Below are 26688 nucleotides of genomic sequence, written 5' to 3' on the forward strand. Positions count from 1 at the left end.
CTTGAGATACTAAGTGTTGTTAAAAGAGAGAGAACAAAAGAGAGAAAGTAATAAGGATATTTCCTATAAATACTCTGTGTGAACTATGTATACTGTAGAAATACATACATTGTAATATAAACATTAAAGTATAAATTAACTTTATGTATCTACTGGGTAATAAAAGTAGCTGTTTTGGCCTAAGGATCAGTTTCATGGTAGAGAAAGGATAAAAGTGTTCACAGGTAGGAAGGACTTATTTACTGTAAATTCATGAAGCAGCAACTTGATCATTGTATAATATTCTTATTTCGTTTTTCTGTGACAAATCTAGTCATTCATTTTGTCCTTTTCTTTTTAAGAAGGGAGCCTGGAATTTTAATATGCATCTAAAATTCACAATAATTAATGTTTTAGACATGTTAAAGCACTGTGTTTTCATTTCCTCCTCAGTTTCTAGTTCCCTAATGTCATTCTTACCTATGCCTGGGCTTTGATGAAGAACCAGTTCCCATTGATACAATAGTATTGATACAACCAGAGACAAGCCTGGTCAATCAGATGATGGAGGTGCTAATGTAAGCTGGGAATAACTAGATATGATAATCTAGAAGGGCTAAGCCTTCATAACCCAGAGCAAGGAGAAATGAGACACAGATATGCAAGACTGCACAGGTCCTTCATGTTCCTTCTGTAGGAGTAGAGTGAGGGAGTGTCAGGAATTCTCACACCATGTCCAGCTCCCCCTGAGCCTTTGGAGAAGCCTCACAAATATTCACATACAACATGAACCTATAATTAAAGGTGTGGTGGCTAAGAAGATGAGCCCAGGGAAGTGTTTTCTAAGACTCCTGTGTAGTAAACAAAGAAACTCCAGAAGAGGCACAGGTTGTAAGGACAGTAGGTGGGTCAGATAAAAGCCTGCAGTGGAATTGGAACCCAGAATGCATGGAAGACAAATGCAAGGCATAAGTGTGTGGCGATAAGCGAGCACATTGCTACAAGTGAGGAAGGTAGACCATGCCCCCCTATCTAAAAATTCTGGCCAGCATCCTGTTGCTATCTGGCTTGCATCCTCCACTACATGAAATCGTATAAACAAAATCTCCCTGCAGCAAACTCCTCAAGACCAGTCCTTAGTAGCACCAGGCAAAAGCTGAGGAGAATTGAAAATGTGGTCAACTATCCCAAAGTGGTATAGTTAGCTACACAGATCATTTTACATTATGGCAGGATACAGAGCATGCTAATTAAAACTATCTTTCAAATAGGCTTCTGAGAAAAGAGACCAAGTGTTTTCTTTACATATCTGAGGAGTCTGAAATAATTAAACTCTACAATTTCTTTAGTGGGAATGTAAATGTAGGATTTTTTAATCAATTCGACATTATGTCAACCAAGATAATTAGCAAATGACCTCAGAAACTGTGTTAACCATTGAAGAAAAAAATTCCCCATAGGATCACATCTATTTGGCAGTTCAAAAGAGAATTGAAATTTTTATCCTCAAGTTTCAAAGATTCTGACCTTTTAAATTTGATTAATGAACCATTAACAGACTTCTGAAATTCTACTTGAGCCAATTACTAACACCACTAATCAACTAATTAATAAGCATTGATTGTAAAATAAAACTTGATTACAGCCTGAATAACCAGAAGTGTTTGTTTCTCATCCTATGAAAATAAAATATTCCTGATCAAAATTGATTCCTAATGGTGAAGTGGTTAAAATAATAAATAATAAACTGATAAGTAAAACTAGCTGCCTTCCTCAGTGCTCCTCCAAACTCCTGGCATAATTCAAATAACATTTTGAAACAGCTGTTAGTTAAACAGACCTAAGACACTTAAGCTATCTAGAGGACTCTTGTAGACTAAAAATGCTTAAATGCTGAATGTTGTCTAGGACCCTTCTGAACCAATAAGTTAATATTTTATTGCTAACAACCTCCAAGCAACTGTTTTTAAAAGTCAGGCATGAAATGAAATATGGATTTTTCTTGTATTCTTTTCTCTATTCAAAGACTATTTCTCTCTGTATCTAACTAAAGGTCTTGTGATGAATGGTGAAATACATAAATGAACACGTAGCCTTTCCTCCATTACCACCTAACACACTAAGACAAGACACAGGGCAATCACAATATGGGAGCACAGTGTCTAGGCAGATGAAAACATAAGGAATTACAAACAAAACATGTCCCACAGATGTAATTCTCTTCAATAGGGAAGGTAGATATTTTCTACAATTTTGTTTACAAGCATTTTCTTTATCCGAACAAGACCATGATGTCTTTGCTTATTAAAAAGCAAAGCAAAGGCTTTGAAGCATGTATAATAGGTGCCAGAAGCTGGCACCAGATCCACATGAAATGTTATGCATCAGTTGCTTTCTGCAGAACTAGATATATACATCCTCCCAATAAGATATATACATATATATATATATATCACCAGCAAATAAGCATTCCATAAACATATTCAAAAGGTGACTACCTGCTTGAAGCAGTATCAAGCTAAAAAATGGATGGATTTAGGGGATAATAAATTGCTGTTTCCATTGTCCTAGAAGTGAATCATAAGTCATTTCTAGTGACGCAAAGACAAATTTATCTTTAAGCAAATTGAGCAGTGTATAACATGGGTGTTACATGATTTATAACAACGTAGAATGCAATATTGTGGGACTCATAACTGAAACTGAAAGGAGAAATGAGGATGTCATGGACAAATAAAACCATCTTGGTATGTGTGCATGTTTATGGGGCACAATACAGAGACTGAGATTCTTCCATTATTGTCATTTTATTAGGATAACCTAAATCTCATTTAGTTCCTTTTCTTCTTATCTATTGTCAATCCATATTCCCATCTATCGTGTCTGCCTCTACATGTATCTATGTATGTAAGTATGCATGCATGTATGTATGTATGCATGTTCTATCTATCTATCTTTCTTTTTTTCTCTCTTTCTATCTATCTAAATCTACATACCTGTCTATTATCTATCATAAGTATTTGTCTATAATCTATTATTTTTGTTATATTTGTACTGGGATTGATCCTAATGTTTCCTGCCTGCTTTGCATACAATCCACCTATCGGTTCCATCTCCAGGTCATATTGTGAATATGGTGGCAGAAGGAATATGTGCATCAGAGCAATTCAGGAAAACATGAGCATTTAGAGCCAGGAATTGAAACTGACTCTCTTTAAATCCTGCTACTAGAGCAAATGGGCAGAACAGATCCTAAATGATGGCTGAATGGAGAAGTAAGAGAAAGGTGGCTAAAGGAGCCTTTATGCATATCCTGGGGGTTTTTGTTGAATAATAATTCTGGGGGAATGAAAGTGTCAGTTACATGTAAGTATTGGTTCAAACAGAGTTAGATTAACTTAAAACAAAATATTAACCTTGAACACAGTACATTTTCTATTTGTTTTGTTTTTTATATATTTTATTGTAATTAATAGAAGGGTTACATTATATTCACCAGATAGAAGGTGCATTAATTCACATACATCGATACCCTTTCTCATGTCTTGGTGCCCATTTCCCTCCCCCACATGCCCACCCCTCATCTTGTTTTCCCCCCTTCCCTATCCAATTTCAAATAACCAAATATAAATACATCCAATATATCAGAAAACAAAGTGAGATACCGAAACAATATGAAATAAACAAAGGAGAGCAAAAGAGATGAGAGATAACATAGTACATTAAGGAAAACAATCACTCATTATATGGCTATTGTTTCTATATCCTAGAGGTCCTTTCATTTAGTGTCATATTTTATGGCCTTATGTATCTAGGCTTTGCTCTATTGCAAATCTCTTCTAGGAGAGCCCACGGTTTCTACTGATTATGACAAATGAGGGAAACCATTGAGCCTATGTTCCTTTGAGTCTGGCTTACTTCACTTAATATGATTTTTTCTAAGTCTTTCCATTTCCTTACAAATGGGGTGATGTCATTCTTTCTGACAGCCGCATAGAATTCCATTGTGTAAAAATACCACATCTTGTTGATCCACTCATCAACCGAGGGACATCTGGGTTGGTTCCGTATCTTTGCTATGGTAAACTGTGCTGCAATGAATATCGTTGTGCTAGTGGATTTAGTAAGTCCTTGTTTCTGGACAATTGGGTAAATGCCTAGTAGTGGAATTGCTGGGTCATAGGGGAGTTCTATGTTTAGTCTTTTGAAGAACTGCCATACAGTTTTCCATAGTGGTTGAATGAGTTTGCACTCCTACCAACAGTGTAGTAGTGATCTCTCCTGGCCACATCCCTTCCAGCATCTGTTATTAGTTTTCTTGATCTTGGCCATTCTAACTGGAGTGAGGTAGAAACTTAGAGTTGTTTTCATTGCATTTCTTTCTGTCCTTTGCCATACAAATGCTCTGCAGTTTAATGCAGTCCCACTTATCCAGCCTTTCTCTGATTTGTTGTGATTCTTGGTCCTTATTAAGAAAGGTTCAATCTGTGCCAAGGAGGCCTGGTGTATCTCCTATTCCTTATTGTAAAGTTTTCAGTGTGTCAGCTTTTACCTCGAGGTCTTTGATCCATTTGGAGTTAATTCTAGTGCAGGGTGACAAAGAAGGATCCAACTTTAGTTTTCTGCAGGTGCTTAACCAGTTCTGCCAGCCCAAGTGTTGAAGAGGCTGCCTTTCTTCCACTTTATTTTTTTGGCTCCCTTGTCAAAGATTAGGTGGCCATAGGTCTGTGGTTTAATATCTGGGTCTTCAGTTCTGTTCCATTGGTCTTCAGGCCTGTTCTTGTGCCAGTACCAAGCTGTTTCGATAATTATAGCTCTGTAATAGAGTCTAAAGTTTGGTATTGAAATTCCTCTTGGCTGTTCGTTATGCTAAGAAGTGTTTTTGCTATACGGGGTCTTTTTATTTTTCCATATGAAATTTTGGATTGCCTCTTCTATTTCTTTAAAGAATGTCATTGGGATATTGACGGGTATTGCGTTGAATTTGTAGATAGCTCTTGGCAAGATTGTCATTTTCATGATGCTGATTCTTCCAATCCAGGAGCATGGGAGGTTTTTCCATTTCCTCATTTCTGCTTTAATTTCCTTTTTCAGGTTTTAGAGTTTTCATCAAAAAGGTCCTTTACATTCTTAGTTAAGATAGTTCCTAGGTACTTTATTTTCTTTGGCTATTGCAAAAGGAGTTGCTTTCCTGATTGTTGCCTCATTTCTCTCACTGTTGGCATAGAGGAAGGCAGTTGATTTTTGAGGGTTAATTTTATAGCCTGCTACCCTTCCAAAGTTTTGAATCAGCTCAAGGAGCTTGGGAGTAGAGTCTATAGGGTTCTTTAAATACAGAATCATGTCATCTGCAAAGAGGGAAAGTTTCACTTCCTCTTTCCCTATTTGGATCCCCTTCATGCTTGCTTCTTGCTTTATTCCTCTGGCTAGGAATTCTAATACCATGTTAAAGAGGAGTGGAGAGAGTGTGCAACCTTGTCTTGTTCCTGATTTTAGAGGGAATGGCTTTAGCTTTTGGCCATTAAGTATAATACTTGCTGTGAGTTTTTCATACACAGCCTTTATTGTCTCAACAGATGCAGAAAAGGCATTTGAGAAGATCCAACACCCCTTTATGTTAAAAGCTCTGGAGAAACTTGTTTTGTTTTTTAAGAGAATTGCCACTGCTACTGAGCTACACCTCTGGCCTTTGATTTATTTTATTTTACTTTTGAGAGTGGTGGCTTACTATGTAGCCCAGACTGAACTTGAATTTGACATGTAGTCAAAGATTGTCTCCCACTCCCAATCCATTAGCCTTGGCTTCCTGAATACTGACTGGGATTATAGTAGTAGTTTTAAAAATTAGTACTACTAGTTTTGAAATTCAATATGGGGGCCAGGAATGTAGCTTAGTGGTAGAGTGCTCACCTAGCATGCACAAAGCCCTGGGTTCAATTCCTCAGAGCCACATACTCAGAAAAAAAATAAGCAGTGGTGCTATGGCTCAAGTGGCAGAGCACTAGCCTTGAGCAAAACGTGTCCAAGGACAGTACCCAGGCCCTGAATTAAAAAATAAATTACCTCACTTAAAATTATCCTTTAAACCTCCTATAAATGATTACAGATTCAGAAGTATCCAATTTCAAGATATATTTAAAAAACTGCTGGTATATGTTGACACATTTCTATTTTTCACATTTTTATTTTTAAAGATTAGTTGTGTCGAAGGTTTCCATCTAACATATCCATTTATGCATTAAATGTGACCTGCTCAGATTCATTCCATCATTCTCATCATACACCACCTTACCAAACGAATTTCAATAACTTTTGTTACCCTATTTTCCAGAAATATGAAAATATAGCGGGAAAGATAGCAAGATAGATAGACAAAAGATAGAAAGAAAGAAAGAGAGAGAGAGAGAGAGAGAGAGAGAGAGAGAGAGAGAAAGGAAGGAAGGAAGGAAGGAAGGAAGGAAGGAAGGAAGGAAGGAAAGAAGGAAGGAAGGAAAGAAAGAAGGGAGGGAGGGAGGGAGGCAGGAAGGGAGGTAGGGGGAAGGAAATATATTTAGGAGATATTTAGGGCATAGCCACTCTCCTTCACATGAATCTCACTTTGTTTTTGCTGGCTAATTTAGCCTTGTGGACACCTGAACACAAAACTGAAGGGTTTTTAGATAATTGCTTAAACTTAAAAAAATGAAAATCAAATAAAAATTCACCTAAAAGTGAAAAAAAAAACTGGAGGGGGGGAACCTTAGGCCTTCTTTTATTTCTATTATAGTGTTTACCCCTTGATTCCTATTTAATCATGCTGCCACAGATTCTTGGTTTAGTCTTCCTTCTTGGAGGTACACATTAAGTGAACTGAGCATGCCCAGGAGGCAGAGACATGTTGCCTAGCAGAGGTCTGGGGATTATAGCAAGTCAGCATGGGGCTGTGGAGAGTAGAAGGATCAAGTAGAAATCATAGACTGTGGTGGAAAATATGGATTAATGCTGAACACAAAGGGAAGCTAGTAGAAGGTGATAAACAAGGGAGTAACTTTATATGATGTATACTTTTAAACACTACGTCAGACCTTTTGTACTTTATGATGAACTCAAAATGGACCATAGATGCAAATATAAAATGCTAAATTGCAAAACTTTTACAAGACTACAAAGGAGAAAATCCGAGTGATTTGGCGTGGGTTTGATAGCAACTTTTAGATACAACTCCAAAGTCATGGTCTATGAGAGAAATAATTGGTAAGCTAGACTCAATATTTTTCAATGATAAAAATTTAAAAAAAATGATTCTGTGAAAGATACAACAAAATAGTGGGGCAAATTATTTTCTGCAAAATAATGTGTGTGTGTGTGTGTGTGTGTGTGTATTAATGTAACAAATGTATGACTTTGATGGAGGGATGTGAAAATGAAAAATTTTACACGTGAAGGACAAGGACTATATGAGAATTCCTTTCTGCTCATTTTTGCCCCGAACCTGAAACTCAGTGTTCTAAAAATAAGCTATTACAAATAGAACTCATGTTGGAGAAATGAATACTTTAGAAATGATCAATGGGGACAAAAACATGAGAAAGGGTATCAATGTGTGAGAAGTAATGCACCTTTTATCTGGTGAATATAACTGAAACCCCTCTATACATCACAATAAAAACCTCATATTAAAAAAAAGGAATGGATAATCAGAGTAGAATCAGGGTAAAAATGAAAGCCATAAGACCAGTTAAAAGGTTATTAAAAAAATTAGGAAAGAAATTATGATGACATGGAGTTTCATATCAATATGAGGAATGATGCAAAGTATTTACAGGCAGGGTATATTTTGAAGCTGTTATAGACAAAATTTGCTAGGTATGTATGCCTAAGAAATGATCATCTACTTTTTCATAACTGTGTGAAGTGGCGCCATCTACTGAGGTGAGGAAGCCCATGAGAGGACCTAATGTAAAAGTAAATAGCCCTCAAGAACACCTTCTGGACTATAATTATAAATCATATTAAGTGAAGTAAGCCAGACCCTAGGAAACATAGGCTCCATGGTTTCACTCATTTGTAGCAATTAGTATAGGTTTAGGATTCTCCCAGTATCAAATAGCTCAAAAGCTATGTGCATATAGCCATAAAGGATGAGGCTAAGCAAAATGAACTCCAGGATAGGGAAACAAGAGGTTTATCTTTGTGATTGTTGTTCTTAATGTACCATGTGAAGCAATTTCTTTTATCTTCTTTTCCTATTAGGTTTATCTCATGTATCTGACTTTGGTATCTGGTATATTATATATAGGTTTATCTATTTGAAAAAGGGAAGATAAGGGAAAAACAAGATGAGTGAGAGAGGGTAGGAGGAGGGAAAGTGGGAGAAAAACAAAGGAGGAAGCATCAGTGTTCAAGAAATAATATACCCACTACCTGATGAATGTAACTATATCCCCTCTGAATATCACCCCCACAATAAAATAAAATATACAATGTCAGTGTTTACAGAGTTTTTCAGGGATCTAACTCTTTGCCAAGTTGCATGAAGAGATCCATGATTCGGATCCTTTCCATCATAGCTGCTTACCAAGAATCTCTTCCTAGTCCATCCATTTGTTCCTTTGCCATTCTACTTCAACTCTGAGATATAAACACAGCAATGATGAAAAATTTCTGGAACCCTGAGTGGGTAGTGGACTGTTTTCCATTACTTAGAATCTCTGCTCCATCTTCTGAATTCTATCGTATCTGCTTTGACTGAAATCAGTTTAATATTTAGCATCTATCTGTGCAACCTTCAAAGACAGTTCCCTTTATGCAATGGGAATTGTCATGCATGGACAACTGCAGATGGACTGTCAGAAAATCAGCCAGCAAGAGAAGTCCAACAAGTAAGCTTGCCTATGAATTCTTTGCAATTAGTAGGTTTTCCTCCCCACTCCCCCTGGTGGGTCATGGGGCTTGAACTTCGTGTGGTTGCTGTCCCTGAGCCCTTCAGCTCAAGGTTACCTCCATATCCTTGAGCCAAGCCCCACTTCCTGTTTTTTAGAGGTTAATTGGAGAAAAGAGTCTCAGGTTCTTTTGTTCTCAGGCTGGCTTTGAATCTTGATTCTCAGATCTCAGTCTCCTGAGTAGTTAGGCGTGAGCCACCATGCCTGGCTGGTTTTCCTATTTTTAATGTTCAGCATTAAATAGTTAATATGTCCTCCCATTAGAATCACTTTAAAGAAAAAGACACTGCGTTGAAAATAAGTTGTCATAATTAGCATTACTACAGGGTTTCCTTGAAGGAAAAAAATCGTGCAGTAAATGTGCATGGATACCTGGCCTGCTGTGCCTATAAATTGATGCCCCCTTTCCCCTTCTAAGTTTTTCTCCTTCTTTATTTTATTTTATTTATTTGTTTATTTTTTGGTAGGTCATAGAGATTGAACTCTGGGCCTGGGCACGGTCCCTGAGCAACTCAGCTCAGGGCTACTACCCTACCCCTTGAGCCACAGCCCACTTCCCATTTTCTAGTAATTAATTGGAGATAAGAGTCTCACATTCTTTAATGCCCGGGCTGGCTTTGAACTGCAATCTCAGATCTCAGCCTCTTGAGTACCTAGTATTACAGGCATGAGCCACTGGTGCCTGGTTTCCTATCTTTTATACTCTAAAAAAAAAAAAATTCCCAAATTAGATATACTCATTAGCCAAATGTACCTGGATAGGCTCCTGTTTGCCTAAAGAATCATTGAAAGTGTTAAGCACTGCCCAGTGGAAAAGCCCTATAATCTGACTATAGTGTATGGGTATATTAAACAAGAACCCCTTCCATATTCAGGAGTATTTAACAACAGTAAATCCTTTATTTGTATCTGCTGAGAGCTTAAAGGGCACTGTGAAGTTAAATTAAAAATGTTAAGTTTGAGGAAAATCACCATATACTAGAATCAAACTTGAATTAAAATAGCAGTATTGGACTCCATAGCCTTGAATTACAAAGGACTTGAAAGACTTATATCCTATACTCCCAAATAGGAAAGAGGTGTGCCACTCTAGCTAGTTCACTTGGGCAGGTAAGAAATTACAACAAATGGAGTGCCTGTACTATAAACAAGAGGACTATTTTTCTCATTGTTCTGGAGGCTATGAAAGTTAAGATCAAGGGTTAGGAAAACCTGCTTTTTGAAAGAGAGAAAGAATGGGGAGGGAGATTTTACATTTTGTAACTTAGCTTGCCTGGAATTATCCATCTTCTTGTCTCAGCCTCACTAGTCTAGGATTACAGATATGAGCCACCTGTCCTATTGAGAGTTATGATTTCCTTTGTTACACTGTAAAGGTGGTCAGATGTCTTTCTTGGGTGTCTTTTGTAGTAGCACTATTTCCATCAATTAAGATGGAGCCAATACAATCTAATGGTTCTCCAAAGACAGGCTTCCTAAAGCTCTCACTAAGAGGATTGGATTTCAACACCTGCATTTGGGGGTGGGTTACATAAACATTTAGAGCAGAGATCCTTTACAAGACACAGAAAGGCTGAGCATCTTGCTACAAAGATAACTGATTTCAAAGATCACTTCTGTTACATTAATTCCCGATTTCCATAAAGAGAAAAAGTATGACATTTATTATAAATTTTTAAAAAGAGGATTTCACATGAAGTTCTCTTCTAGATTAGGTATGTATTTCCAAGAATTAATTGTATTTTATTTTCACTGTGAAAAGATAAAAAAAAAACCCAATAGAGCTCAGCAAGTTACAAAAGCACCTCTGAAATACTGTAAGCTCTTCTTCCCGATTCAAGGTCATTATCGGGAACACTAGTGTGTTCCTTAAGACAGCAAGGCCTGCAAGGCTAGATGGGTCTAATTCTCAATGCTTTCTGAGCTTTTGTGTCACTTTATGCCATTTTCAGCAATGCTGCCTTTTCCCCGGCAGTTTTTTTTTTTTTTTTTTTTTTTTTTTTTTTGCTGCTCGTGGTATCCTCAATACAACAATGTCCATCATTTTCTAATGTGTTATCTGGGTCCTGATTCAGGTCAAGAAACCTGATACAAACTTTAACACAGAGGCCATATTTTAGTAAAGGAATCAAAGAGTGTAGGTTAAAATGTTGGAGGTTTAACAATTACTTTGGTCAAGTCTTACATGGAGTATTTGCTGAATTTGGAGAAGAATTAATTTGGGGAATAGACCAGTTAGGAAATGATGGTGATTCATTCCTGTAATGTTGGCTATTCAAGAGACTGGGACCTAGAGCTTCTCGGTTCAAAGGCAGCCTAGGTAGAAAAGTGTGTAAAACTACATTTCCATTTAACCAGCAAAATGCCAGACTGAAGGCATGGCTTAAAATGGAAAGCATTAAGCTCTGAGTTCAAGCTACAGTACATACACAAAAAGGAAGAAAGAAGGCAGGAAAGAAGGAAAGAAGGAAGGGACTCTAACTGATAAAATCTCATTAAATTCTCTTGGTATCTTTTAGGACATGCATTCTGCAAGCTAATTGATTAGTTAAGACTTAGTCAACAACAAACATTTACTTGGAATTCTAAGATTACAGATGTGATAAAATTTTGGAGCTGAGAGTTTATTCTGTTCTCGAGGAATGGGAATGTTGTCAGAGCAATCTTGTAAAACTATAGCCATATCATGTCACTCTCCTCTGCACATGTCCATATACTTCTTGTCACATTTTGGATAACTAGTAAACACCTAAAATGCTGTACAGGGTGCTAGGCAGATAGTTATCTGCCTACCATTCCACTCGTATTTGGTACCTCTCTATACTTGCTCAGTTTATTCCTGCTTCTCACTGTCCTTTTTACTACTCCTCATCAGTCTCTGATTTCTCTCTTTCCTATGTATTGTACTAACTTCAATCTCTTTCCATGGTTAAGGCATAGTTGGCCTTTGTCCTAAGTATAAGGAATAATTTACTCAATTGTAGTATCATTATCTCGATAAGGATATATTATATAATTGAAGATTAACATCTTCGATTGTATGAAAACAATCTGATTCAAGGGAGGAAAGAAAAACAAATGTAACAATAGCTGTCATAGTGCAGAATATTTTTATATTTTCCAAACCATAGCAACTGTCCAATCTGATTGTCACGAGTACTCTATGAAGTATGAAGGCCCACCACTATAAATCTAATTTCATTGCAGTACTATATTGTACATTGCACACTGGAAAGAAATAGTGATATTTGCTGGTCAGATACAAATTCAAGTTATAATTTCCACTGACAACTTTACAAGAGTCATTGCTCTTTAATTTAGATATCAATGTTTGCTTCTTCCTGAAATTACCACCTCTGTAGCACACTTGAGAATGCAGAAAACTTTTGAATAAGCCACTTTTTTAACTGCTAGCAATTGTACATAAAAAGTATAGAAAATTTAAGAATGTAGAAAGCATTTCAATAAGGCACTTAGTAATGAGGAGCGTAGAAAAATATATATCTATATTTTTGATACTTGCTTGCTATAACCTTAAGGAAGGTAACAGCAGTTCTCGTGACTAATCTACAACCACCCACTCGCCCTTGGGACCTAGACACTCCCGGATCTGGAGCTCGAGTTACCCTCTGGTAGGGAGTATACACATTCCAGATCCTCCACCTAGGCCTGGAGCTAGAGATAGTGGCCGTCTGGCATCTACAAGGTCGGACTTGCCGGGGTCAGCAAACTAGGGTAATCGCAAGCCCATTACTATGAAGATAAAACCATCCTCCTAGAATCACCATAGGGGCTCCGTCCAATCAGTTCAAAGCACAACAGCCCGCTAGCCCACCAATGATTAGTCTCGGCCCCTTTCCCACTTTGTGTTGCACCAATCATTGCTAGAAGTTTGGTATGAATTTTCCCACGTGGTGTATCGATTCCTTACTAATGCTTACTGGGGCCTTCCCCCTACCAAAGAATGTACAAAAGGTGCTGTAATTTTGGGCTCAGGGCCTCTGGTCTGGACTCTACTACTAGTGTGCAGAGATCCATGCTCGAGTTCGTCAATAAACGACTTATTGCAGTTTGCATTGATCCTTGGCCTCTGACGATCCTTCTGCGGGGCTTCAAGTTTCTGGGCATTATAGTATCTCTTTCTGTGTATGAAGAGTAAGAACAGTGGTATAACCCTTGAATTAATTGAAATTGTCTTAAATCTCTCTTTTTTTTTTTTTTTTTGCCAGTCTTGGAGCTTGAACTCAAGCCTGAGAACTGTCCTTGAGCTTTTTCCTAAGGGTAGCTCTCTTATCACTTGAGCCCAAGCACCACTTCTCGCTTTTCTCAGTAGGTGATACTGAGGAATCAAACTCTGGTCACTGTGCATGCTAGGCAAGCACTCTACCACTAGGACAAACTCCCAACCCTTTCATTTTCTTTTTACCTCAACACAAGAAGTTCATTTGAAGGAGACACCTGATATAAGATTTAGAGAACACAGATTGCCATTCTTTTCTCCTTTTGAAAGAGACAATTGGTGTGTCTGGGGAAAAGCCAATGAAAGCAGAACTTACATCAAAACCACTCCCTGTGTGACCTGATGAAGCTAAATGAAAGGATCTTCAGGATATGGAAACAAGAGCTTTATCTTGTGTGATTGTTGTTCTTAATGTACTATGTGATTTCTCTTCTCTTTTGTTGCCCTTTGTTTAACCTTATATTGCTGCTGTATCTGACTTTGTTTTCTGGTATACTGTATATACATTTATTTGTTTATTTGAAATAGGAAAGGGAAGGGAGAAAACAAGATGATTGGGAGGGGTGGGAGGAAGGAAATGGGGACAAGAACATGAGAAGGGGTATCAATGTGTGAGAATTAATGCACCTACTATCTAGCCAATATAACTGTAACCCCTCTATACATTACAAAAAAAATAATAACACTCCCTGACAAGTCAGAGTATTCAGAAGTCTTCCTTGCTCTTTAGAGTACAGGCAGATTGAATGTGCTATTTTGTAAGATAAATCCCTCTAGAGACCATTACACTTGCATGTGTATGTTTGTACATGCCATACTTTTAACTTGGAGATGATATCAGAAAGAGCTGCATTACAGGTGACAGAACTCCCCCAGCCTCTTTGTCCCAATTGTTTACTAATTAATATTTACTACATATATTCTCTCTACTACATTAAAATGAGTTCTATTAATTATTTCTACTGTAAAGCAAAACTTTATCTCATCCCTGTATAGTAGGAATAGCATAGGAAACTGGCTTCTCAATAGCACATGGAGGCTGGTAGCTGTCATTACTCCATACTTACCCAGACCCTTTGCACTATGCAAGGCACCATCAGTGCTGTCAGTGTTTTGTTCTCCTTTAACTCCTTCTACAGGGTTAAATGTTAACCTTCAAGCACAGCATTCCCCCCACCCGCACCCTCTCCATCCACAGAAGATACAGGTCAGAAATCAGGTACATCATTTTGAAAAGTTGCCAATCCACAGGCTATAGAAGAACCAGCTTAATAATAGGGAAAGTTATTTTTTATTCTCACTACACCCATGGATCACATAAATAGCCCCTGATCTTACGTACCAGGGCACTGTGTCTATGAGTCTATTCAGGGAGAATAGAGAGAGAGGCCTAAAGATAAAAGCTGTACCCAGGGAGGAAAAAAAAAAAAGAAGAAAAAGATTTTCTTTCCTAGAGATTCATGAGAGCCACATTGTCAAAATATTTTCAATCTAAAAGGAATAGATAAGAATAATAGAAGTGCTGTGCTTTTTATTCATGATACAAAAGGAAGCTTTAAATTTGGATTAAGACACATTGAGCTACTTTAAAACTGTTAAAGGCATCAGTCATAAGGCCATGTGCTGACTTGGCCATAAGGAAAGAAACCTGCTTTATTTCTGTTGTCCTCAGCCGTATTTGTCTGTCACGAATATCATGAAACTGGCAATGCCAATGGTTACAGTGGGAATAACACTGATGGAAGTCCACTTGGGGTGTTAATGGAAGATACTGAAGTTTTCCTGTAGTAGGTCAAGTGAGATCTTGAAAGGAAATAGGTAAGTAATTATTTTATATATATGCCAGGTGGTTCATGCCTAAAATCCCAGCTACTCAGAAGGCTAAGATCTAAGGAAAATGGTTTGAAGCCAGTACAGGAATGAAAGACTCTTATCTCCAACATAGTATTTAAAAAAAAGCCAGAAGTAGAATTATGGCTCTATTGGTAGAGTTCAAGCCTTGAACAAAAAAAGCTCAAGGATAGTGCCCAGAAATGAATTCAAGCCACAGGACCTACACAAGATAGATGATAGATAGATAGATAGATAGATAGATAGATAGATAGATAGATAGATGATAGATAGTAGATAGATAGGTAGATGATAGATAGATAGATAGATAGATAGATAGATAGATAGATAGATAGATAGATAAACTGCTTCTCTATAGCCCATAGAATGTTATATCTGCTAGCTCTAACTCAGGAAAAGAAAAGAACTTCCTAGAGAATATTTATGCTTTTCATACTTTCTTAACATGTTCCAAATTGTGTCAGCTTAGTGTGACTGATAATATTGAGCCATCTCTCAGAGAGGTCATGAGAACAGGCATGTGTTGCCCTCTGCCTGCCTTGGAGATCAAATAAGCCTTACAAAGTTTATCAGACTAATCAATAAATCACTGATCATTTTCCTACCTCTTACTGGTGCAAAATAAACACTAGTTCCTCTGCAAGAAGCCAGACTCAGGGGAAGAAGTGCTGAGCTGAGAAAAAGAGATCATAAGCTAAGTAATGGAGATCACATGGAATTTTGAAGCAAATGTCAGGTTTGGGTCATGATTACAGATTGGAATCTCAGTCCTATCATAGTCTATAAAACTCAACTCCCGAGTCTTTCCTTTTCTGCATATCTTATTTATTTCCTATATTATTTAAGAAATTTATATATTTATCAAGTATTTTATATATTTATTTTTTGCTTGTTGTTTATTTAAAATAATTTATATGCCCTTAAAAAGCTGCCACTAAAATCTCATAATCTATGTGAAAGTAAAATTTCTTGAATTATGCTAATTTTATGTTAATTTTACATTAACGATACTAAAAGCTGGAAATATATATATATATATATATATATATATATATATATATATATATATATTACTCTAGAGACTGAGGCAGGAGGATTGAGAGTTCTAGGCCAGCCTGTAGCTACCTAGATAAACCTTATCTCAAAAAATAAAGGAAAAGAAAGAAAAGGAGAGAAATGAAGAGGAGAGTACAGGTGGGAGAGAGGGGAGGGGAGGTTAGTATAGGGGAGGAGAAAGAAGGGCAAAGGGGACAGGAGGTGAGTGGATTTATCATAATTACTCCATATATTTTCCAGATAACATCATAATTAACTGCCAAGATCTTCCACTTGCTTTTCAGTTATATATTTGAATCTAAAAGTAGATTTTAAAAACAATTTATTTGCCACTATTTGATAATTTCTGCTCTTCACATGCTGAGGTTTTCCTATCTTGGTAGGAGCTAAATGTGAAGCTCTAATTTTGAGTAGTTGTTTTCATAGTTCTACTCCAGATCTCACTAAAGTATTTATGCAATAAGCCATCAGGAAGTCTCGACTCTATTGCCAAGGGTTCACTATCTCAGCCACAGGGGGAGAATTCGATTCATCTTTGTCTTTACCCTCAAGTGTATCAAACTTCTATCTTTATTGGCTGAACATATCATGAAAAGATGAATAGAAAGAAGGAGAACTCAGTAAAAAAAAATGCAATGTATATCCTACAAATTAAAAAAAAATAAGAGAAGGGGTATTTTGGGAGGGATGAGTTAGAGCAGCGTAGGGGTGACATGGATCAAGGTGCATTGTGCTCATAAACTGCTTGGTTGAATTGCAACTCCTTAAAATGACTTAAAGATAATATTTTTAATGTAATGCAGAATTTTTATTGAAATATGCAGAAATTTGCTGTTTTACTTCAGTGACCTATTTTTTTCCTGGCAAATGATTAATTGTGCATATAAGAAAAAGGATTACTGGGCAAATATTTAAGGTGCATAATTAATAGCTGATCATTTCAGAGAGTCACATTGCCTGGTTCAGGGTAGTACTGCTGGATCTTTGCAGTAGATACAGCTATGTATTCAAATTTCACATATTTAGGTCAATTTAATTGAAAAAGCAAGGTAGTACTCCATAAGAAAGGGAAGTTTGAATTTTTCTTGTTCTGTGTGGGGAAAAATCATTGGCAGGATTTTCAACACAATATTCACAAAAAAGAAAGTATTTCTGCTCTCACACATTAGCCAGATTCTTCAAAGAGGTTTGTTTTTAATGCCTGAAAATCCTTTTTGCAGAACTCTGCTTTTTCTTTCTCTTCTTTCTTCTTTTAGTTGGACGATATGGATCAGGTCAAGAATGTATTCACCACACAAGACAAACAAAAAGCAAGCAAATGGAATCAAAAGGGAAAACAATAAATACACTTTGTCATATCCTCTTTCAAGGTCTTGTCTTTACAATTCACAAATACAGGCCATGAATGAACTAGCAACATTTCAACCAGGGTGAATCTGACATTAAACAGAATGCATTATCTGTTATGCATTGTTATCATCACGTGACACTATGACATGCCATCTTTTTCAACTTATCTAGGTTTGGGAGCACAGCTTAAGTGGCAGAATACCAGTTTAGCAAGCATGAAGTCCTAAATTCAAACCCCAGTACAATCACCTCAGAAAAGATATAGAATATTTTCATGTGCCTACCCCATTCTACATTTCCCTTCCATAAATCTCTTCTTTTAATGAAGCACACTCGTTTCTATTGGCAGTCAATGGTGATCCTTTATCATTCCTTTAACGTATGTAGCTTAAATTAAAATAAGAGCAACAATTTTAATACTGGGTTCCATTAAAATTGTTGCTGTTGTTGTTTTAATTTAATGCCAAACAACAATGTCTTCAGAAGGTTTGGTGTAGTGCTTTAATGATAATACCAAACCTAAGGTCACCAAGATTTTCTGTGTGTCATCTTCGAGGAGATTTTGCGTTATTCACTTAGATCTATGATCCATTTTGAGCCATCTTTTTTGATAGATGTAAAGTTTGTGTTTAATTTATCTATCTTCCCACATGTCTGAGAATATAGCTACTGTCTGAAAAATGTTAAGATGCGTTTTATGCTCCAAATATATTTTTTTCTCACAAGTGCACCACTTTAGTTATTTGTCACATGTGATTTCATGCTTTTTGATCAGGGCATAGCCTCAAACAATTACCCTGTGTCTGTTAACTGAGATTGGAAACACAGGCCTCTGCAACCACATTTAGATTCTTTTGCTAACTTTTCCCTAGGCTTACCTCAAACCATCCACTCATCTCCAGCTCCTGCATAAACAACTGTACCTTTTTCCCACGTTAAAAACTACTATTTCTTCATAAACAGATCCATGTGCTATTGTGTAGTATTCTTCTTTGTCTCTGATGATGTTTCTTTCTTCTGAAGATGACTTTTTCTAAAATTAATATAGCAACTCCATCTTTCTTTAAATTGGCTTTAACATTCAATGCTACAAAAACTGCAATTTAAACACACCATAAACAGAACATTCTACATGGTTTATTTGAAGAAAGAAAATGATATAGAAGGAATTTAAACACTTCCTGTAGTTAGGGAGCTATGAGTAGATAAGGAAAACAACAACAGACTTGCCTAATAGGCAAACAATACTTGTCACCATGCTTCTTTCTGATAACTGTCACTTCAGAATTTTGTAACTTTAAACTTAATAATTTAAAAATAAATTTCATATTCCAACACACACTTCAAACTTTGGCCTCATTTTCATATCAACAGACAAGATCTCTGTCTATGTTATGTGTTTATACCTATTATACTCTTTAAAAAAAAATCTCACTATTACAAACCTGTGACCAGCCCCTTAGTAGCATATTGGGATAAAAAGGTGATCTAGTATTTATACTTACTAATGATTTCTAATTTTATTCCTTTTTTTTTAGTGATGCTGGAGTTTGAAACCATTCCCATTCTTTCTCCTGTTCTTTTGTTTGTTTGTTTGTTCATATTACCTTGTGTGCATGCACAAGCCAGACTGAAAGCATCTCATGGAGCTAGAATGACAGCTATGCACCACTAGCCCAGCTACTGATTAAGCTAGGGTCTTATGTTCATATCCAGGGTTAGCCTGGAACTATGGTCCCCTTATTCTCTAGCTAGGCGTAGAGCCTTGAGCTGCAAGTGCCAAACTCCTAATCTCAGAATACATTATATTTCTGGTCCATTGTGTTTCCCACCCTAGTACCAGGGTTTAAACTAAGGGGGCCAGGCTGTGTTGGTTTTCTTGCTCCCTACTATAAGCCATTATTCTAGCCAGGAATTTTGCTGGTTAATTAGAGATTAAGTCTCATTGACTTTTCTTATCTTACTGGCTTCAAACTTTGATCTTCCATATTTCAGCCTCGTGACTAGCTAGGATTATACATCTGATCCTGCCACCCATCTAGTCCGTTATATGTAATCGGTACCAGAAGTCATCATTTTCATTTTTTTAAAAAATGGCAATAATTAGCCGGGCACAGGTTGCTGAAGCCTGTAATCCTACCTACTCAGGAGGCAGATATTTGAGGAAGCAGTCCAAAGGCAGCCTGAGAAGGAAAGTATATGAGACTCTTATCTCCAATTAGAAACAAAGGCAAGGCAGGATACGGAGCTGAGGCTGAAGTGGTAGAGTACAAGCCTTAAACACAAAAGCTCGAGGACAGAGCACACACCCTAAATCCAAGCTCCAATGCTAGTATAAAAAAGTAATTGTCAATGATTTTAGATATTTCCAAATATTGGGAAGTTCTTATACTGAGATTTTATTTCCCAACCATTGTTAACACTGATTGTATTGAATCCAAAGTAAGATAAATACAATAAAACTCAATTCCAACTCTAATAATATCTTCAAAACACAAAATGACATGTTGAGTTTGATGATGTGTGTGGATATTTTTATTCTTATTCTTTCCACTTTGACTTGTCATCATTCCTTCACATACTACCGAATTCCAACCCTGTTCTTTTAACCTCTGTTTTCAATATCTTTTGGTACTGGGATTTAAATTCAAACCCTCTCACTTGTGCTCTATCCCTTGATCCATGTGCGCATCATTTTGGACTAAATGTGTTTTTGTTGTTGTTGTTGTTTTGTCTTTTGTTGTTTTGTCATTTTGTTTATTGGCCAGTCCAGGTAGAGGTTCATAATTTTTCCTGGAGAACTGAATCATCTTACCTCCATCTTTTAAGTAAGTGTGATTGCAAGCATGTACTACTGTGTCTACACAATTATAGATTTTTTTTTAAAGTATGATGTCTAGAACTAGTCCTCAAATCCTCAAGTTAATTTCATTCAGTACTTTGACAAGTAAAAAAAAATACTTTAATATACTATAATATACTATAATATAATTGACAATTGGAGGTACTTCATAAAATTGTAGAAAGATTGGACTGAGAGTATGGTATGAAGTCCCAGGTTTATCTTCAGCACGGAAAATAATTAAGGAAACATTGCATAGAAATGCCAACTTCCTCATAATCTTCAACCTACTTAAATTTAATCTTTTATCCCTTTGAATTCTTGAATAATTTCTGATAATTCTATCTGTAACTTTTGCTAAGTGGTAAATCCTTCTCAGTAATTCTATTTTATTTTATTTTTTCCAAAGCAAATATTGACATAGAGAAACTACCTTATTTCATAAGAGAAGAACAGAAGAATTACTTTTTTGTTAATGTAACTTAAAAGTGACCCTATGTATAATAAAATCATATTAAAATCTTATTTTCTACATACTTGGTATGAATTCACATAATATATTACTTTCCATTAAACCAGCTACAGAAGATGGTAAATTGCTATTTGAAACTCCTGTTTCCCCAATGTTTCTGGATAATGCTCTCCAATCAAACCTTTGTAATAAATGCATCAGAGCAAAACACACAAACCAAAAAACAGCATATCATCCTCGCCAGAATTCAAACAGTTTTATAAAAATGGCTTTAAAAAAAAACCAAGAGTGATGTGTTGTATTTTTATTGAAAGATAAAATGTATTTGAAGGATAAAGAATTAAGAAAAAAGTTCTACTTGTGGCTTTTGAAAATATAACTATATTTATGAAGGTAAATCAGGGAAATATAACAATACAACTTAAATGCTTTTTCAATTAAATTGACCTAAATATGTGAAATTTTAATACATAGCTGTATCTACTGCAAAGATCCAGCATAAGAATTTTAAAACTGATTATGACTAGTTAATAGTGTTTCAATTGGCCCTTAATAACAAAAAGGATATCTTTGTTATCTCATTTATGTACTAGTAACTTCTGTAAATTAAATGTATTTTACACAAAAATATAAGAGAAAATCTTGTAAATAGAAGATAGACTCGATAGAATATGTTCTGTATAAACAGCCACTGCATACTTTGGCCTGCTGCCACATATCTTATAGAATCATACATGATGGGCTGGGAGCCTAGCCTAATGGTAGACTGCTGTCCTAGCATGCAGGAAGCCCCAGATTCCATTCCTTGGTACCACATACAAAGAAAAATGCCAGAAGTGGCACTATGGCTTAAGTAGCAGAGCACTAGCCTTGAGCAAAAAGTGTCCAAGGACAGTACCCAGGCCCTAAGTTCAAGCTCCAGGACTGACAATTAATTCATTAATTCATTAATCTAAAATAAATTAAATGATAGAGGTTGTTTGTTTCCCAATATCAGGGCCTACAATGATTGAAAGATGCTATTACCTTTTGAGAATTATGAAAGAAATAATAATTAAAATAAAAGAGTATATGAAAGCCACAAATAAAGCATATAACAAAATAACTATAGATAACTATGTCATGCTCATTGCTCAATCTTTACGCCTTCCTTTCAAAGGATGGATCTCTAGAGGTGGAATCTTACTCTCTTCCTGGCACCACTCCCTAGCATCAAGCCTGCCTCCAGTATGACTAGCTGTGCATGTAAGCAAGTTCTATAAATATCTAGAAAATCTGAATCTTCTCCCAGGAAATAACTGGTACAATAGTGCCTTTCTTGTACAAGGTTACTAATATGTAAGTGATTATGTACATAATATGCTTCCACTGGATTTTGAGTGAGTCTTAGGACTCACTTGAATCAGTCAAGGACTGTTTTAACCAACATTTTATGCCTTGCCCATATACAACATCTGACACATATTGGTACTGAAATGAATGGCAGCACTATATAACACCACGTGTTGTAGGAAGGGTAGTGTGTGGATCTCATGAGTTTCAGATTTAGCTTTTGAAAGAAACGGCTTAGGCCTGCATTGACTGATGGCCTCAACAGTCAATGACACATTTAAATGAGATATTAGTGATAAAGGAACAGGAGTAGACTTAGGAGCGAGTAAGAGAAAATGCACTGATCAAAGTACACATGGGTCATGAAAATATCATTGTAAAATCCTTTGTACAGTTAATATAGACTAAAAAAAAAGGAAGATAGTGGAGCTCCATAAGTAGGCAGACCTTCCAGAAAGCTAATACAATTAGGATTATTCCAGACACCCCATCTGATATGACAAACAGGAAAGAGCAATTAACTGCAATCCTTGTCTTGTTAGAATATAGGAAACAAAGATCCAAAACAAAGCCCTAAATTAAAAATGCAAGTACAAGAAAAAGAAAAACAATGTGAGGATTTGGAAAACGTTATATTAAACGAAGTAAGCCAGGTCCAAAAAAATATAGGTTCCATGGTTTCCCTCATTTGTTGTAAGTAGAATGTGCCTATGCATCTACAAGTTAATGCAATGGAAGGCAAAAGACAAAAAATAACACTTGAACATGATAAATTATATAGGACTCTAAACATTACACAGTGAGGATTTTCTTAGGAGAGGATCACAAAGGACCTATGCTACATGCATAGGATCATATAAAATGATGTTTCTCAAAATAAGTTCAAAAAGTTGGAAACTTTTAATCAACCTCAACTCTGACACATATGACTTGAAGTCTTAACAGTGATCTACAGTTGATGACAGCAGGTAGTATTCACGTCTAGGAATGAACACAGAAGTAGAACTTGCTACTGTTTTTCCTCTGCTTTTATTTAGAGGGAAAAGTACTTCAAGGAGCTCAGGAAGCTCTTGCCATAGCTTAGGCTGCACTAGAAGGGGTGACTAGAGATGTTTTTTGGCATCTGGCTGGGAGACAGTGATTCAAACCTCTTTGAATAGTTCCTGGTTGTTAACCCACCTGTGCTTTTGCTACCTTTTTTGAATCACCCAGCATGAAGAACACAGAAAGGTAAAGACAGAAGATAAAAGGCATCTCTACCTTGCTCACATACTGTCTTCAGATAAGCTTCAGTATTTCACAAGGACCCTTTCAAACTTCTTCTTTTTTTTAAATAGTGATTGGTATCACCTCTAAAGCAATACAAGGAGTTGTCATGTAAGAAAACCAAGTGTTCGAATGGAAGAGCTCTGGAAACCCAAAGACCTAGTTATTTTCCATTTGACCATAGAAAGCACTGCTTAGTAGGTATGACAAAGACTGAAAACATTTCCAAGTTGGGAAAGAGCAGAAGCCAGTGATTTCAAGATGGTTTTTGCTTCCAAATGCTTCTCTGGTTGAAGCTTCTAGTTAGAAGTCAGCTGATGCTTAAAGTTGGAAGTCAGCTGGAGACATAATAGAGATATAGAGAACATTTCTGCACTTGCTAGGGAGAGACTTGAATGAGGAGACTTAACTCACTGAATAGGGGAAGACATCCATGAGCAGCTTCTGCCACACAAAGGCAAGGCACACAAAATCAGGACACAGGTCATGGACACAGAGGCAACAGAGCAGGGGAAGTTGCTACAATAAATTTAGAAGGTTTGAATATGTAAGTCTAGAGTAGAGCTGGGTGGAACAGCGGAACTTCATGAGCTAGTCTTGGATTACTGAGAGGATCCAAATCATATAAATTAAACAAGGATACGGATGTCTGGAGGACATAAAGCTAATAGAAAGCATAATATGGAAACTATGGGCCGGGAGTATGGCCTAGTAGTAACAGATCTTGCCTAGCATGCATGAAGACCCGGATTTGAGTCCTTGATACCACATACATAGAAAAAGGCAGAAGTAGTTCTGTAGCTCAAATGGTAGAGCTCTAATAATGAGAAAGCCAAAGGATAGTGCTCAGGCACTGAGTTCAAGCCCAATACTGGTTAAAAAAAAAGGAAACTGTAAGTAGAACATAATGTATTATATTGGCTGATTTCTAGAAGTTGCTTGAAACAAACAAGAAGAACTCCTCTTTCTAAGCCTTGTAATAGCTATGTTATGATTTCCTAATTCTTTTTTCAGCATGAGCAGTAAAAATCAGACTGAATTTTGAATAGAAAAACCAGTTAAGTTACAATTCTAATCTCTAGAGAATTCAAAAAAGAGCAAATTCAAAACAGAAATTAACAACTGAATTTCTTTGGGAAATTGAAATTAGCATACCTATTAGCAAACCTACAGAGCCTTTCTTTTTTGGTCTAATCAAAAGGTAGTTAAGAGAAAAAATTTAAGGTATCTTCAAATTATTTGTACTGACATATCACTGATACTGTGAGTTTATTATTTATTGTAGTAATTATTTCTATTAGGATTATCATCTAATACCTGGCCTGTATTTACAGAAATTTATAAAGGAAAATACATTATTTTAAAAAGGGCAATCAGACATTTTTTTTTGAAATATGGTGTCATAAAATATCCCAGGCTGGTTTCAAACACTGAATCTCTTCCCTTCACCTCCCAATGCTGAGTTTTAGATCTCTTGCTATCTCATACTCAACAATGTTTTAATATCTCCACAAAGTTTTCTGGTATTAGTTTTTAATATGCAGCAGCTGTTGCACCAAGGCAGATAGTTAGAAATTATTAGGAACAAGATATCAGTTCTTGAAAATACAGGCGATATTACATCATTAGAAGTATGAACTGATTTAAATTTGAAATCACATAAAATTGGTATGTGAAAGTCAAGAAGTTATAACAGAAAGTCATTAATAGATTTTTTAAAAATAAAGAAAAGGAAGCTACCTCTTCCCCCACCAATACCAGGGCTTGAACTCAGGGTTCTTCAGTGATTTAACTTCCATCCTTATAGATGACTCTTTACCATTCAAACCACTTCTTCAGCTCTTTGTTGTTTTGATAGTATAGATGGAGTTTCATGGATTTTTTTTCTTGGGCTGGTTTTAAATTAAGGTCCACTAGGGATCAGCCTCTTAGAATTATAAGCATGAGCCGCCAGTGTCTGGCTAAGCAGGAATAATATTTTTGACTCTTAGTCTCACTAACAAGTTGAGAAAGCTAAACAACACCCAAATCTGTTTCCCAACACCTTCATGTATTTTTAACAGCCTCAGTTTCCTAAATTGTCACTTGAGATAGAGAAGGGATTGCATAAAGAGAAATAAACAGTCTTTCAAATGGGACATTTTACTTTGACAATCTGGTCATCTTTCCTAAAAATGGCAATCTTTTCTTGCGCAATTCACCCAGATGCTGTGAACATGTCTTTCCCCAAGGCACCTTTATCTATCAAGGCCAAAGCATAGATCTATGAGAACATAGCATACTCACCACAGGTCTGTGCACATCCCAGAATGCTCTCTCTTGACTATCAAGGATCTTCCTTTCAATTTTGTCCCTCTTCTTATCCACTCTGTCAACATAGTAACCGTGAAGAGTAAGCAATGTTAAGTATAGTACCTTTCTGGACAGAAGGCCATAACTTGAACAAATCTTCCAAAAGACTCACAAGGACTCACTTTGCTTGGGCTTCTGCTTGCATAAAAATGAACTCCCACTTCCGGGCAAAGGCTCTCTGCAGCCTGGCCAAGCTCTCCTGGAAAACATCCCACAGGTAAAGACATTCTGGTGCTTATCTCCACTACTCCTTCTAGATGATTTCTATTTACCTTCGGGGGCAAACTGATCAAGATTTTGAAAGTGCTGAATGAAATCTGATTCTCAAAAGTCATGTTCCTTGAATAAGGCTAATATTCATTTGTTAATAGTCTTGAAACAGAAAAAATATATAATAACTACGTAAAAACAATAACAAGTATAAGTAACTTTAGAGAATGCAATTAAACATCCAATATGTGTCTGAAATTACCTTGGATGATAGGAGTACTCAACATTCATATATTGGATTTCTCTCTCTCCGCTTTATAGACAGGAAAACAATGAATCCCTAAAACTGATACCCTCCATTAACATAGATCATAACAATCAGTGTTAACCCTTGGCATCCTGGTCCACACTTCCCCATACTTGCTTGGAATCCAGTAAATCACAGTGCAACCACCATTTGAACAGGTTAGATTTCATGAGATTAATGTTATCTTCTGGTAATGAGCAACCTAAAGGTTTTGAAAACACCCTCTTCTCTGTATGAGTGGGCTTTAATTCAGTTCCAGTATCGTCACTAGTGTGTTTATCTGAAATTCCTACAGTGAAGTCAGCTTTCAAGAATGAAATTATACTTCTGCTTTCTGTGTTGAGGTGGCTTATTCAGAATTTCCCTGCTTTCAGTGTTCTTGAAGGCAGGGTGAAAGTGATGGGAGGTGTGAGGTCAGTGTGCAGCCTGATCCATGGAAATCTCATTCTGAAGCTCCAGGAAGGCAGAAAAGTAGCAGAGTACTTGGAACTGAACTTTGGTTACATTATT

The 26688-nt window shown here is 36.5% G+C and overlaps 1 protein-coding gene across 5 annotated transcripts in view; it reads right to left on the reverse strand.

Annotated features, from left to right (window-relative positions):
* Rgs7 (regulator of G protein signaling 7) overlaps nucleotides 1-26688 on the reverse strand; it is a 371280-nt gene that overhangs the window by 34876 nt on the left and 309716 nt on the right. For all 5 annotated transcript variants that reach the window (XM_090340183.1, XM_090340186.1, XM_090340184.1 and 2 more), the window contains 2 exons: nucleotides 25784-25860; nucleotides 25596-25677 (listed from right to left, as the gene is read on the reverse strand). In XM_090340183.1, coding sequence (XP_090196309.1) covers nucleotides 25596-25677; nucleotides 25784-25860 — 159 coding nt within the window. The remainder of the gene's footprint in view (nucleotides 1-25595; nucleotides 25678-25783; nucleotides 25861-26688) is intronic.

This window comes from Megascapheus bottae, chromosome 10 (assembly GCF_031878675.1).
Source record: "Megascapheus bottae isolate mThoBot1 chromosome 10, mThoBot2.hap1, whole genome shotgun sequence".
Taxonomy (NCBI): domain Eukaryota; kingdom Metazoa; phylum Chordata; class Mammalia; order Rodentia; family Geomyidae; genus Megascapheus; species Megascapheus bottae.